This window comes from Tenrec ecaudatus, chromosome 14, assembly GCF_050624435.1.
Source record: "Tenrec ecaudatus isolate mTenEca1 chromosome 14, mTenEca1.hap1, whole genome shotgun sequence".
Classification (NCBI taxonomy): domain Eukaryota; kingdom Metazoa; phylum Chordata; class Mammalia; order Afrosoricida; family Tenrecidae; genus Tenrec; species Tenrec ecaudatus.
The window spans coordinates 98,587,610-98,603,233 of NC_134543.1; the positions used below are offsets into that span (position 1 = coordinate 98,587,610).

At 42.9% G+C, this 15,624-nt stretch overlaps 1 protein-coding gene and 1 pseudogene across 1 annotated transcript; both read right to left on the reverse strand.

The window, feature by feature from the left end:
* Positions 1-92: 92 nt before the first annotated feature.
* Positions 93-15,588, reverse strand: OIP5 (Opa interacting protein 5). The gene is made up of 5 exons (XM_075532039.1): positions 15,256-15,588; positions 14,947-15,013; positions 7,285-7,407; positions 4,416-4,497; positions 93-710 (listed from the first exon to the last, which is right to left on the reverse strand). The coding sequence occupies exons 1-5, from the start codon at positions 15,575-15,577 to the stop codon at positions 615-617; spliced, it is 690 nt and encodes a 229-aa protein (XP_075388154.1). The 5' UTR covers positions 15,578-15,588; the 3' UTR covers positions 93-614.
* Positions 7,414-11,561, reverse strand: LOC142426444 (RNA-binding motif protein, X-linked 2-like; annotated as a pseudogene).
* Positions 15,589-15,624: the final 36 nt, after the last annotated feature.

Below are 15,624 nucleotides of genomic sequence, written 5' to 3' on the forward strand. Positions count from 1 at the left end.
CAACCAAAATGCTACATAATTCAAAATATGAAGAAACTGACATTCCAGTGAATGTTATTTTACTATTTCAGTCATTAACCCGTTATTTACTTCTAAAAAGAGATAAATTACTTTATTAACCAATCATTATTATTTACAGTGTATGTGTACTTACTTTGACATGGAAAAAATGATTTTATCAGTATTCGTTACATAATTGCTGTGTGTGGGAATAATAGTAGCCAATAATAAAACCAACCCCCTTTTCACACCAACTATCAATCTCCAGCTTATAGCACACATGGAACATTGCATTCTAGCCTCTAAACGTGGCCAGAAATATTTATAGAAATAAATATGAGCAATCTGATGAGAAACTAAAAGATATTACGGCAAATAGCTATGAAACCCTAGTTAAAAATTTTTTTCTTTAATTAAAAAAAAAACACCCTAGTAAAAGGCTCCTCCGTTTCTCACCATCTATAAACAGCTTCATAAATAATTTGGAAAATCAGCCACTTGCGTGCCCCAGCCCCATGCCTGCAGTCCACCACTCCTGAACAAGATCAAGCAGCACTCGTTGTGGCTGATGAGCACACTGAAGCTGAAGCTTGTACGCAGGCTTTGGTTCCAGCTCAGTTTTCTGGCTTGGACTCGTCAAGTACTGCTTCCTGCAGGGTCTTCATTAGTGAATTTAAGCGAGTGTATGTCTGCAGAATCTTCTCCTTCAGCTGGGAAAAGAAAGACACTTATCAGGGCATTTTAAGCTCAATTATCAATTTCCTGGTCCTAGAAACTCAATGCCATCAAGTTGATTCCAATTCATAGATACCCTATAGGGCAGGGTAGAACTGTGAGTTCCCGAGATGAGATTATAACTCTTCACAGGAGTAAAGAGTCTCATCGTACGTGGGGTGGTTTCAGAATGCTGACCTTGCAGTTAGTGGCCCACCATGTAACCCACTATGCCACCTAGACTCCACACTGGTCCCAAACTCACTGCCATCAAGTCAATGCTCACCTATATACCAGAGTAGAAGGGCAGTCTTTCTCCAGAGGAGCTGCTGGTGGTTCGAACTGCTGACCATGGGGATCACAGCCCAATGTATAACCTCTACACCACCAGGGCTCAGAGGCCACTTCATTTTGTTAGTTTATATCTAATGATTGGAATCTGGCAGTGAGTTTAACCATTTCAGGAATACATTTGTTCTTTTTCTGAAAAAAATTTATAAAACCCAGAGCACAAGAAGATCTTAAGATATAAAAGTTGTTTGAAAAATTATCACTCATTACTGAGCATTATTGCTTCTTGGCTTCCTCCTTCCTATCTCATCACTTGGCTTAAATTCCAAATATTGGGAAGAAAAAATAAAAGGAGTAAGAGTTTTGAGACAAAAGCATCAAGTAGCATCTCCTTTTCTAGACAAGAATCTAGCTTTGAACCTTTCATTAATAAGAACAAATGTCTTAATATTCTACTTAAAGGTTTCAAAGTTCGTTCAGGTTGTTAGCTTTAAAACAGATGTTCTTCTGTGTAGGATATGACAAAGTAATAATAACTTGTAAATTATCAAGGGTTCATGAGGGAAGGGGGAACAGGGAGTGGGGGTGGGGGCAGGAAATGAGGAACTGATACCAAGGGCTCAAGTAGAAAGCAAATGTTTTGAGAATGATGATGGCAAAGGTACAAATGTGCTTGACACACTGGATGTATGTATGGATGTGATAAGAGTTATACTACAGAAACTAGAGTCCAGACCCTCAACAAGCTAAACCGTGAGCTGCTAAACACCAGGTTCAGAACAGACGGATCCTCTTCCTGGTGGAACTCTCCTCTGTACTCCTTCCTAGCCCCCATACTAGGACCCATAATTTTACTCTTAATTGCCCCTTGTCTTATTCAGCTCCTGCAAAACCGGCTCTGCGAGATCACTCGTATAGCAGTCCACCAGATGCTGCTGCAGCAATACCAGCCTCTCCACCCTATGCCTGGTCTTGGCAAAAGGGACTCCATTTTGAATCCGGTGCCTTTAGCTTGGCTCTCAGAATTCACCTCTCATAGACCTCCCTTTCACTGACCTCCCTCTCTCACTGATCTCCCCCTCCCCTGCTCAACCTTCAAATTCCTGGAGCGGGCTCCTCCTGAGCCAGAATGTTTTCTGAAGATATGCACACTCCACTCTAGCCGTCCTTGGCATATAGGTAAGGTCAAAGACCTTCCCCCTTCTGAAGCACCTGTGTGCACAGATCCTCCCCAGCTTGAACCCTTCCCAGCTGTGTCTGCCAGCAGGGGTATAAAAACCGCAGCCTAAATTTCCCAAAGTGCGGTTTCAATAGCTCAATTCCCTGAGTTGCTGAATCCGCCCGCAAGCCTCCCAATAAAGCCTGCTTCTAAATTTTGCCAATTGGATCTTTGGTTCTGTTTTGCGCCCCCAAATTCCTTACATATACGAGCTCCCAATAAAATGATTAAAAATATATATTTAAATTAAAAATTTTTTTTATTGTTTCATGAAGCAAAAAAATCCCCCAGATGTTCATGTAAGTCAACTGACATAATATCGTTTACAAAGACAATGTTCTACATTCTACTTTTTCCCTAGTTCTATCCATTAATTAAAGTGAATTATTGGCTCTGCTCGGCCCTGGCGGTGAGTGGGGCCTGCGCGCGGGGGGCGCACGGTGGGCCCGTGTGGGGTGGCCGGGAGGGGGGTAGGGTGGGGGGGTGTGGGGCCGTCCCCTAGAGCTTTGCCCGCCCGGAGCCCTGTGCTCCCAGCGGCCAGAATGCAAGGGTAGAGCAGGCTCAGCGGACCAAGGAGCGGGCGGTATTGCCCGCGCCTGGGCCGCTGAGGTACAGGCAGAAAAAAAAAAGAGAGAAAAAAGTGAATTATTGATGTCTTGAGCAATTACTGTTGAACTGTTTATTTTCCCCTTCAATACTGTTAGCTATTGCTGTATGTATTTGAGGGCTCTGTTGTTATCTATTTATATAACTGTTGACTTTTATTATAAAATGTTCATTATCCCTCGAGATTATTTGTCATTTTAACATCTTTGATAGTTAATAGAGCTTAGTTTCTCATGGTGGTTGTTTGCATATAATTTTTCCCAATCTTTTACTTTCAACTTTTCACTCTGAAATGTGTTTCCTTCAGCTAGCTTGTATCTTATTTTTATATCAATCTGATACCTCTCCCTTCAGATTGTTTAATGCATTAATATGTAATGTTATTATAGGTATAGCTGGACTTATGCATGCAATTTTACATTTAGTTTCCTATACAGGTAGTCCCTCAGTTACAGACAATTCCTAATTGACCTTTAAGTAGGGCTTTTACTGGACTGGAACCAGTCCTGCCCTGACAAAGAAACAGTGATGCGTGAAGACACACAGGCTGGGAGGCTTTTTCATGGGAATCACCTGAACTTTCTGCACATACAGCTTCCACATCACTGAAAAGGCTTCAGGTTTTTCCTTGCAGTTAAAGCTAAATAAGAACCATACACACCTGTTTTGACTCACCTACAATTTCTTAAAGACATGAATGGATAACCTGGGAAAGGCCTGTGTCTGGGCTTTTTTTTGTTCCTCCATTACTCCTGTCTTTTGCATTGCATAAGTATATATATATATATATATATATATATATATATATATATAAAAACTATTATTTCATATAGTTTCTCAGGGGCAATTCTACCCAATCCTATAGAGTTTCTATAGTCAGTGTCTACTTGATGGCAGTGGGCTTTTTTATTTTTTCAGTACTGTAAGTATTTTCTACTGTAACATTTTAATGTCTTTAATTTCCTTAATGATAGATCGTTCCTTCATAGTTGCTCTAAGCCTTACTATGTAATAGAATCAGCTTTATATTAATTTAGTTGCAGTGATAATATATTATGTCTTTAAAAGAAGTTAAAAAAGAACAAATAATATTTATAGCTTTTAATATATTAGTCTTATTTATTTTGTCTGCTTTTCTTAATTTCTTCCTATGAATTTGAGCTCCCTTCTGGTATTATTTCTTTAGCCCCATAAAGCTTTGCTCCTATTTGTTTTTTCACTGTCATTTTTAAAGGAAATAACATTTCCATATGACCTAAGACTAATGGTACCATTATATACATATTATTTTACACAATTGCTTTTTGCAAAATATATATACATTTTATTGTTTTGGTGAAGGTGTACAAGCTCCCAACCAATAATTTCTACACATATGTTCAGTAATATTGGTAACATTCTTCACATTGTTAGCATTCTCAGCATTTCCAATTTAGCTCTTCTGTTTCCCACAATAGGTCTTCACATACACTAGAATAATTGTTGACCACTGGTTCTCAAGCAGCTAGTTTTTAAAGAAGCGCTCGCACAAACTATCAAGAGTTGTCTGTATTAAAGGAACTACACAATCACCGTGAAGCGTTACCTCTGCGATCGTTTCTGTGAGGGGCACGTTGTGAATATCCATCTGCGATGCATTTACTATGGCTTTTGTTTGTAACAGATAGCTAAAGAAAAACATGAGTGCCATATGTTAGTAAAGTTATTGAAAGAGATGTCTAAAGAAATTTTCTGTCAAATAAGCTTTCTCCTATCCCAATACTCTTCTTTTGTTGAAAAAACAAATTCTCATTTCACACCTGCCAGGGAAACCCAAAGGTGAGTCTGTGGTTGATCCTGCCCTTTCCAGACAGGAATGCAGGAGATGAAATTATGCTAGAGAACAGCAAAGTGACAGCGGATGAGCAATTCTGGGAGTCCTCCTTTTCCACGCCCCGCCCCCAGATCCTGCCGTACATAGAAGAGTAACAGGTTGTCTGACCAGTAGCCATTCATCCGCATTTCTTTCTAGCAGAGTCCAGACTGTAGGCCAGCAGTGTGCAGTCCTAAGAGATGAGTCAGGACTTGTCCAAGTCAATTACAGCAGTCTGGTTTCCTCCTGTCACATATTTTCGTTCCCAGCTTTACATACCACATGACATTTCAGAACAATAAGCGTAAGAATATTTTTTTCTGATTGAAGGAGAACTTTCTTGGCCTCCCACACTTTCCTTATCTTTTTATTCCCTGTTAAAACTGAACTGTCTACAGATGTGGTGCTTCTAACCACAGCAGCAGGAATCCTGAGAGGAGGAAAAGGCACAGGGAGCCACAGAGGTGCTGACCCCGAGTCCTGTCATCACGGTGACAGCCACCCATACTTGTTAATGCGCCTGGTAACTGCTTGTTTTTTGTCACTAGCAACCAAATTCATTCTACCTGATACACACACAGAGATTTATGATCTCCCAAACTCGTGTTACCTGTGCTTTCCCAGATTCTACTTATCCAAAAAGAATGTACAACCTTGTGAGTCTAATCATTCATTTTAAAAGATAAAGAAATTTTAAAAATAAAATTTAAGATTATGAAATTACTCAGCATTTTGTAATGCTTTCATATTTATACTTTTAAAATTTTGTTTACAGCATTCACATAATCTTTGCCCTCTTGAATCAACCTCAACTTTTCAATTAAGTATCATTCGTGAGACTAACCTCCAAATTATTGCTATCTAACGCCTTGCATTAGGAAGCATCTTCGAAGGTTCCATTCTTTGCTGAAGGCTCCGTCAAGTATCCCTCAGATAACTATCCCTTCTTAGCTTAAAAGAATAGTTACATTACTGTGCTTTTTCCTCTAATCAAACTTAACCTTTTAATTCAAAACTGTGATTGCACAACTCATTTTTACGGAGATTTGACCCTGGGGGGAGGCTGTTCTAGAATTGATATAGTAATGATCATACAATTCTCCTTGATATGATTGAGTGATTTTTTAAAATGATTTTATTGGGGGCTCTTATAACAATACATTCATCCATTGGGTCAAGCATATTTGTACAATTGTTATCATCATCCTTTTCAAAACATTTTCTTTCTAATAGAGCTCTTGGTATCAGCTCATTTTTTTTCCTTCCTCCCCACCCTCATGAACACTTGATAAACTATTATTATTTTCATATCTTACACAGTCCACTGTCTCCCTTCAACCATGTTTCTGTTGTTTTTCCCCTGGGTGGGGGCAATTATTATGATTGGTTCCCCCTTTCACACTCAACTTTCCCTCTACCCTATAGTATTACTACTCCCATTATTGTTCCTAAGGGATTTACATTCCTGGATTCTGAGTGTGGAGGGCTCTTATCTATACCAGTGTACATGCTCTGGTCAAACCTGATTTATATGGCAGAACTGGGTCATTGTGGGAAACAAAGAGTTTTCCCAAGTTGTCTCCCCCAAATATATCCCAAACTTAGCTGCTTGCTACATGTAGCAGATGATTGTCCATTTGGAGGTCAACATAAGTAGGTAGGGGCTAATCTCCCTAAGGGTTTACAGCCATTCACAGCAAGTAGTCACCACTGTTTATCCCACAACATGTGGGGTCCACTCCCTTTTGATAAGGAGATTAGTAAATTGTTTCCATGAAGGAGAGCCCAGGGAGGTCAAGGGCACCCAAGGGTGACCAAGGTCAGGCCGACAGCATGAATCTAGGGTCCACCCATCTTGTCACATGTATACCTCTAGTCCCTCCCCTTCCTACACTTGATTTTTAGCCAAAAGGCCAAGAAGTGATTAGTCCCTCCCTTTCCTATGTGCACACCCCTAGCTCATCCCCTTCCTGTCATGCTTATGCCTACTGTACATCCCCTTCCTATGATGTGTATGCCTATTATACTGCCCCTTCCTGTGACATGTGGTTACCTGTAATCACGCCCCCTAAGTAGATATGGGCCTTGGTTAGCAATAAATGGGGCCTCCGTCCCACCTTACCTCATCCCACACTGTGCACAAACCTGGCTGGTAAGATCATGGCCATCCAGGAAGTGAGCATGCTACCATGAAATGTGTCGGACTTCATTATTTCAATCTCTTCTATCTCTCATGCTCTCTATGACTTTACTATAATCAACTGTGCAATGGCACCTATCAAACCCAGGATTTGTTGTGGGTGCGGGTCTTTCCCTCAAGGTCATGATTGGGGGTGGGGAGGAAGAGCATTAAAGAACTAGAGGAATGGTGTCTATTTCCTCAGTGCTGTCTTCCTGCACTCTGGCTGGATCATGCCTTCCTTGTGACCCTTCTGTGAGGGCATATCCAATTGTCTACAGATGGGTTTGCGTCTCCCCTCCAACCTCCCTCATTGGCATCGATTTGAATGATTGAACTATTGAAGTATATGCTATGTAAATTATGTGCCAATAAAACCGTTTAGCTAAATAATAAAATAAAAGGATATTTAAGTCTACTCACCATACCATCTTGTCACTGGAAAGGCAAAAGTGATCTCTCAAGGCAGCAAAAGTCGCATGGGTGGAATAGAGGTGGAAACCAATGGCAACCCCACAGGAGCCGCAGAATAAAAGGTTGTAAATACTATATGGGGGGAGACACAAAGAGGGGTAAGAAAGGAAATCAGAGTATCAGTAAAAAATAACCCATCTCTGAAAATATTCACATCACCTAATACAAGTCAATTCAAATTTTAATATAACTACACCTTAGATTAAAAAAAATCATTTATACCCTTGAGAACATTTCAGCCTAAAAATCCTATTAATTAGCTGCCATTATACCAATTTCCAGTTGAAGAAATAATCAAGCTGATTGGGTGGTGGCACACTAAGCAATTTACTCATATAATTCAAATCAGGATTTTTCTTACGTATAAAACAACTTAAGATATTAAATGCAAAAGAATAGAAAAGGAACTCTGTTTTAGCAAGCCATTTATGAGGGGAGCTTCAGAGAGCTCATAAAAAAATTCCATTATCGTTATAAACTTTTTTCTTGTATCCTCTGAAAATTTAATGGACAAGGAATCGGCAGATGTTGGTTTCAGTTCTGCTATAAGGCATATATGATTATCACAAAGAAATGCTCGAGGAAGAGTTATCTTTATGTTTCATTTGCAGGTAATGAAAGCAATTTTAAAGTTATTTGGTAAACTATAAAGTTATTCATGTAAGTACAATATGCTGTGCAGTAAAACTTTATTAATAAAATAATATAACATTGTGGCTAAGAACCAATAACCATGTATATGAATACTATAAAGCAGCAGAAAAGTAAATTAATAAAGTTCCATTCCACAAATGAAGCACTGTATTTTTTTACTATGGCTAACTAAAAACCAAGCCACAGAATAAAGATGTGTTAATTTGAATTAATTCCTGTGTCAGAATTAATTATATCAGAAAAATATATAGTACTTATGGACACTATCAGTAAATACCAATATATGGCACAGAGTAAAATAGATTTTAAAAAATCTCAACATTATAGCAAGGCATGCATTTAAAAGAAAGATTTCAGTGAATACAAGTCCATAACAAAAGGGAACATTTTAGTGAATTTTGAAAGTGAAATCAATACTATAGTAATGCCTCTGAGACTTTGGAACCACAGATTGTGAATCTTATAACTAAGACCGAAGGACACAAATAGATCAAAAGTGCAAGGATAGAGGGAAAAATTATTTCATGCAAATAATAACCAAAAGCTGGAGTGGCAATCTCTAATGTTGGGCTAAGGATACTTTCAGACAAAATCTGTTAGATAGGATAAAGATGGGACATTATATAGAAGAAAAGGGCCAGTTAAGATTTTAATAATAAAAAAAATGAACAATCATGAAATAGACTCAACACCAGAGCACCTACATCCATGACGTAGCAGCAGTTGAGGGAATGAAGGGAGAAATGGCACAGCAGTACCGCAGACTGCAGTGCTCCGCTCTCAGTATTAGCTAGAACATCTAGAAAAAGGATCAACCAGGAAACACAAATCCTGAAGGACAGCATAAACAAGGTTGTGACCCTTTACTACAGTTCTCATGTTGTGGTGACTGGGAGTGAGCAGGACAGCAAGGGCTGAACAACGCACCCCCACGGCCCCAAGACCAAAAGCAAGCCAGACCAGAGTGCCAGGGAGACCAGATGCTCTGGGTTTGAAGACAGCCGAGTCTACCAGCAATTCTCGGAGTGTCCAGACCCCATATGCTAATTCCATAACTGCCATACATTCCTCACCACCCCTTTAAAAACCCGCACCCCCAGTTGCAGAGCACGGCTTCCCTGACCTGTTGGTCTAGGTCAGGGAACCTCCTCCAGGAGCTCCCCCTAATACAGCTATTTCTGTTTCTGCTCGCCCTTGTCCTGTCAGTTGTGTCTGTCTGTCCCGAGCCTCAGTTTTACTTTAAAGTGACACCCCAACCATAACATTATTTTCGTTGCTACTTCATACAGTAATTTTGCTACTGTTATGAATCGGGTGACCCCTGTGGAAGGGTCATTAGACCCCCAAAAAGATCGTGACCCTCAGGTTGAGAAGTGCTACTATAGAGCAATTAGACTGGACATACACACATACAGAACACTACTCAACAACAGCACAGTAAGCCTGTTCTAGTGCACAGGGCTCATCCTGCAGAACACGCCACATTTTCTTTCACAAAGTCTTGATTAAAAAAATCTCACATTAGTCTTATTGCCATATCTTACACAAGCCTGGATCTGTTCACATAAAATTCTGTTGTTCAATCCCATGGAGAGGGTGTGGGGGAAGCTAGCCCCACACAACTAATCATGGGTTCAAGTAGGCGCAATTGTACAGTAAAGTCACAGAGAAATGGGAGAGAGAGAGTAAAATAAAGAAGTCAGACACACTTCATGGTAGCATGCTCACCTCAGCCCTGCTCGGTGGTCCATATGTGGATGGAAAAAGGGCAGGAGAGAAAGCGATTTATTGCCGAGGTTTATAAATCTTTAGGGGTGTGCATACCCCAATTACAGGTAAAGACACACATCATAGGAAGGGGTTGTACAATAGGCAATACAAGCAATAGGAGGGGGATATACACTGGGCATAAACTTAACAGGAAGGGGATGAACTAGGGGTGTGCGCATGATAGGAAGGAGAGGGACTAGGGGTATATATGTGACAAGAAGGGCGGACCCTAGATTCAAGATGGTGACCTACCTTGGACTCCCTTGACTGGGCTTGACCTCCCTGGCTTTCCTTTAGGGAAACAATCCACTACTATCCTTATCAGAAGGCAGTGGGCCCTACTCAGGGTGAGACAGACTACCCTGTTTCCCAAAAAATAAGAGTGTCTTATATTAATTTTTGCTCCCAAAGATGCGCTAGGTCTTATTTTCAGGGAATTTCTTATTTTTCCATGAAGAAGAATACGGTACACATTTACTGGTGAACAACAGAAAAAGAAATTTATGGTACGGTAGTAGTTGTCATCACAAACCAGCATAAACAGACAAACTGTGAATCCTAGAGTATCAAGGATTTCTTGTTACTGCCATTCTTTCCATGAACACCACCAATCTATGGTACATTCACTCATTTATTCAGTGACAGTCATGTCATCATCTTCTGGAACATCATCTTAACAATCCAAACCCTGAATTTCCTGTGACTCCATTTCTTTCTGAATCGGTGGACCAAGTCTCTCATGTTTAGCCATAGCACTGTCCTTAACTGAGTGCATCTTGTCAAGGCAGCCTGCTCGCAGTGCATTTGCAATGCAACTGTCAGTGATGTTCTCCCATGAATTCTTTTTTTTTTTTGTAACTGAAATCAGATTTTATTTTAAAGTTCCAGTTCACTTCACAATCTCCTACATGGCTGAGCAAGCCGAGGGTCAGTGCTCCCACCCCTACCCCACCACACCGGGGAGATAGTGTCCTCACCACCCTGGGAATGTCAGGACGGGTGACCCCACCCTTCTGACTGACTGGGGCGTGGGGGAGCGGGCAGCCAGGAAGTGTCTGTGCTTCGGCCCTGGCCCTCGTCCCAGTCCAGGTCCCATCTCCGATGCCGGCTCTTGTCCTTCCCTCTTGCTGGGCTTCTCCTTCCTTTCTGGGTCTGCTGCCCGTCGTCCATCTGAGCTAGTGTTTCCGGCCCTCTCTGGCCTCTGCCGTGGACACCCTGTTGGAGCTCTTGCTATAGTGCTTTTTCCAGCCTGGTCCCTCCTTTATCACATGGATGCTGGTGAGGAAGAGGAGGGCAGTGGCTCAGCCAGGACCTTGGGCTCAGGCTTCTCTTTTTTTTTTTTTCTTTTGTGCTTTGTGGATCTGTCATTGTCAGAACCCTCTGATGAGCTTGGGGCGGGTGTGAGCCCCACAGCCCTTCGCCTGGAGGGCTTTGGTTACTTCATCCAACTCTTCTGAGTCCTTCGGAGCCCGATAGTTGGACACGTGATCCACCGGGATAGTCCGTCCTTTGATTTTGATCCCATTGAAATTACCCACAGCCAGGATTGTGCTCCTCTGGTCTTCATAGCACAGCAAACAGAATCCTTTGGATTTCACAGTCTTCTTGTCCCTCACGAGATCGATGTTCACGCCCTCTCCACACTGTGAGGACACGCAGATGATGTCTCCTGCAGTCAGCTCATAGGGAAGGCCTCCCAGCAAGATCCAGGCGCTGTCCTTGCTCTCAGAGTGCCAGGACACCTTATGGGCCACCCGCTCATTCAGCTCATTGAGGAGCTTCACCTTTGTCAAAGGCTTCATTGTCGCGGGTCTGCGCGCCTTAGGCAATGAAACTATAGCTTCCCCTCCATGAAGTCTCCACCTAAGTCACAACCTCTTGCAGTTGAGGTTTCACAAAGTTTCCACATTGATTTATCTCCATTCTATTTTCAATGTAGTCATTAATTTCCAATCACAAATTGTCCTTGAATGGCTTTTTTATTGCAATTATCAAGATTCTGGAGATAGGCCGTCATTCCTGCGGCAATCATTATTTGATCTATTTTTCTTTCGTGGAGAAATGTCTTCATGTCCTTAGCGCGGTGAGTGCCGGCTGCATCCCAGACGACAGACCTCTTTGGCTCCCTTACATAACAAGCGGCAGCATTCAATCGACCCACTTCCTTATGGCTGCTTGTGTGGCCCAGCCTTTTTCAGTTTCAATAAAATTGCCCAAAACATGTGCAAACTTTTCCTTCTTGCCCTTTATCAGACATTTCCCCTCTACTTCAGTCACCCCTGTGTGTCCACACAATGTGTTCTACTCCTGCCCCGTGCGACTCACTGTCCAATTGTGAGCAGACTCCATAAGGGCAGAGCGAGCAGCAGCTTGTCCTGGCGGCAGCACGGGCTCTCTGATCAACAGACCTCGCTGCTACGGCTGCGATGGGCCAACAATGAGCTGCGTGGCAGCACCTGCCACTATGGTCCAGAGTTAAGGTATTATTGGAGAGGCCTTATGTTTGGGAGGTCTTATTTTCGGGGGGATGCCTTATATTTCAGCGAGAGGCAAAACTGTAAGTAAGTCTTATTTTCAGGGGATGTCTTATTTTCGGGGAAACATGGTAGTCTGATTGCTCTAGAATCAGTGGTCCTCAAACTTTTTAAACAGGGGGCCAGTTCACTGTCCCTCAGACCCATTGGAGGGCCGGACTACAGTTTTTAAAAAAACCATGAACAAATTCTTACGCACACTGCACATATCTTATTTTGAAGTTAAAAAAAAACAACAAAGGGGGCCAAAACACCCTTCAGGCCGGATAAATGTCCTCGGCGGGCCGCATGTGGCCCGTAGGCCATGGTTTGAGGACGCCTAGAGTCTAGATGGTTCATAACCCTTAGGGAGAATAACCTCTGACCTACTTCCATTGACCTCCAAGTATATAGTCATTTACCATGTGTAGCAAGTAGCTACGTTTGGCATATATTTGAGAGAGACAACTTAGGAGAAATCTTTCTGTTTTCCACAGCCGGGCACCATCAGCTTTCTTCACATTAGCTTATGCACCCATTTTGTCTTCAGTGATTGTGTCAGGAAGGTGAGTATCATATAATGCCATGCTGTTAGAACAAAAGGTTCTTGTACTGAGGCAAGATTCAATTAGAACCCCAAAGTTTATCTGCTTCCTGGTTGTGTGTGTGTGTGTGTATGCACACACACACACACAAATACACATGTATTTATATATGTATATATATTTTAAAAAATTTTTCTCCTACCGCACTATTATGTTTACCCACTGTTCACCTCAGTAATCCCTCTCAGATACAATTCGATTGATCAAACACAACCAGAATGCCTGACCCTGTGCCATCAATTTTAGAACACTTACTATTCTCCTCTACCTATCATTGTTGGGTCACGCTCAACCTCCCCACCCCACCCATACGACCCAGAAACTGTTGGTCCAGTAATTTTATAAGATTGAAATCACACAAAGTATTGTGTTAGACCACAACAAATGATGTTAGAAATCAATTAAATAAAAATACCTGGAAAACACACATAAATATATGGAATTACAGAACATACTATTAAAATTTTTTTAAAATAAACACACTATTAAACTAGGAAATGGCAATTTCTTAGAGAGAAATGGAACAGTATACCAAGTTATGGAATGAAGAGATTATGGCACAGGCAGTCCCCAGATTACGAACGTGACCCATCCCGTGCCTCTCTAAGAACTGGTCAATCATTTGGAAGAGGTGCATGCAGTTCTTATTTAGCCGACTTTGAGCCCATGAGAGAGGAAGCCCAGCGGCCCAGAGTCACTTGCTTGCTAACTGCAGGGTCAGGAGTTCCAAACTGTCAGATGCGCTACAGGAATAGAGGCCTTTGCACTATGCAGATGAACATTCTCATAAGCCCAGTGAGGCAGTTCTACCCTGTCATCAAGGGTCGCTGAGATTCGGAACTGACTGGATGGCAGTGAGTGTGAAGTCTTTTTAATGTTCAAAAGCTCCACCTGCAACAAGTGAAACTGATCACCAGCAGCACTCTTTGGCACGGCACAGCTCTGCCAATAGTATGATCTCATGGATCAGATTTCTCAACGGGATCACTATGTCCCTTCCAAGTGTCCTATTCCATCTCTTCAACTTATTATTTTCTGGCTCTGGTTATCATGACAAACCACCCAAATTATAAAAACTCCAGACTGTTCCTATTTCACTTCATCAGCCATGAGAACCAAAGCCCTACAGTAATGGACAGGTATCTATCAAGTCTGATGTTTGTACCCTGTACTCAGAAACTTAAAGCAATGGATGCCCACAGGAAAAAAAGACGAAGACCTCAAATCAGCAGTTTAACTCAATTACTCCTGAAACTAGTGAAAAACAGAACAAACTATGCCTGAACTTATAAGAAAAGGGAAAATAACAAAAGATCAGAGCAGAAATAAAATAAATAAAAAAGAGGCTAGGTCTTTGAAATGATTAAAATTGATCAAGACCAAGATTTCCCAAAGGGGGTAATACTGCCTCCAGGGGGATGATCCAGAGGGCGCTGCAGAAACTGACCCTACACGCTATCCACGTACAAGTGTCTCATTGCTAGGAGGTCACTGAGTAATTTTACCCTAAAACTGTACCAAACTGTGGTCAGAATGAATTGTCTTGCTATTAAAGCCAACACTCAAAGTGAGGCGCCATGGAATACCAAACGCACTTTTATTTTCATGCATTTAGATCGTGGATGGCACAAACTGCTCTTGACGACTCCACTGAAAGGTTGCTAGTTCAAATCCCCTCCAAGGCACCACAGAAGCAAGGCCTGGTGATTTACTTCCCTCCGATGACTGCCATTGAACGCCTACAGAGCGAGCGCTTCCCTGAGACACATGTTGTCACCAGGCCCAAAGGACACAGCAGTTTAGTGTGGGCTTTCTTACAGCCTGGCTGCACTTGCACATGCCACCAGGGAGGGAAACAGGACCCTAAGAAGGAGCTTAAAACGCTGTACGCTGACAGATCAAATTCAGGCAAGAATCGGACAGGTCGAAGGAGCATCCTTCAACTGCTTTGTCTAAATACTTTTGGGTTTTTTTCTGGGGACGAACTCTTTTCTCCTGGTCACTGTCTGTCGGCTTGGTCTCATTAAAAGTCAGGGCCGAGTCCCCCATCAGGAATTCCCAACCCTTACCTGTTTTTGAGTGCACCTTCAATGCCAACCAATAAGGGCGCTTCCAAATGAACTTGGCTGGTGACTCCTAGGAAAAACAGACTTTGATCAGAATCCGTTCCTCTCCAGCACTTGAAGAGGAAAGCCTCTCCCTCATAGATAGACTGATCGTGGCCAAAATGAAATAAAATTTCAAAATTGTAGTCACCCCACTGGGTGATTACAATCTTCCAAAGCTTCGTCGGGAATTCCCCAACCGGCTCCAGGCCGCCCGTTGGCGAAAGCGTGGGCACCCAGCCCGCGCGGGCCCGACGCGGCGCTCCCACTCACGGGAGAAGACCACGGCCCCGAGCGACGGCGACAGGTCCCAGGCGAGGTGCACGGAGTCGGCGAGCACGGCGTGACACCGCGCGCAGTGGAACACGGCGCACCGCTCCGGCGGCAGCCACGACGGCAGCGGGTGGCCGGCCGCGGGCTCCTCGGCCCCCCGACGCGCGGAGAACGGCGAGGAGCCCTGCACCACTTCCGTGTCCCACTCCAGGGAACTCGTCAGAGAGTCTTCGCTGGCCGCCTTCGGAGAACCACCGACGCCAACAGCTCCGCGCGGCGGCTTAGCGTGCCCAGAGCCGCGCTTCCACGCCCGCGCCGCCATTTTCCCGTCGCCGGCGCCCGGAGTTCGAATTTACTGCCGGCCCCGCC

Coding starts and splice junctions, on each gene's coding strand:
- OIP5 (XM_075532039.1), bottom strand. CDS start 15,577: ATGGCGGCGCGGGCGTGGAAGCGCGGCTCTGGGCACGCTAAGCCGCCG. Junction 4,498..7,284: donor TCCAGTGACAAGATGGTATG/GTGAGTAGACTT, acceptor GTTTTTCTTTAG/CTATCTGTTACAAACAAAAG. Junction 711..4,415: donor TCACAGAAACGATCGCAGAG/GTAACGCTTCAC, acceptor TTCTTTTCCCAG/CTGAAGGAGAAGATTCTGCA.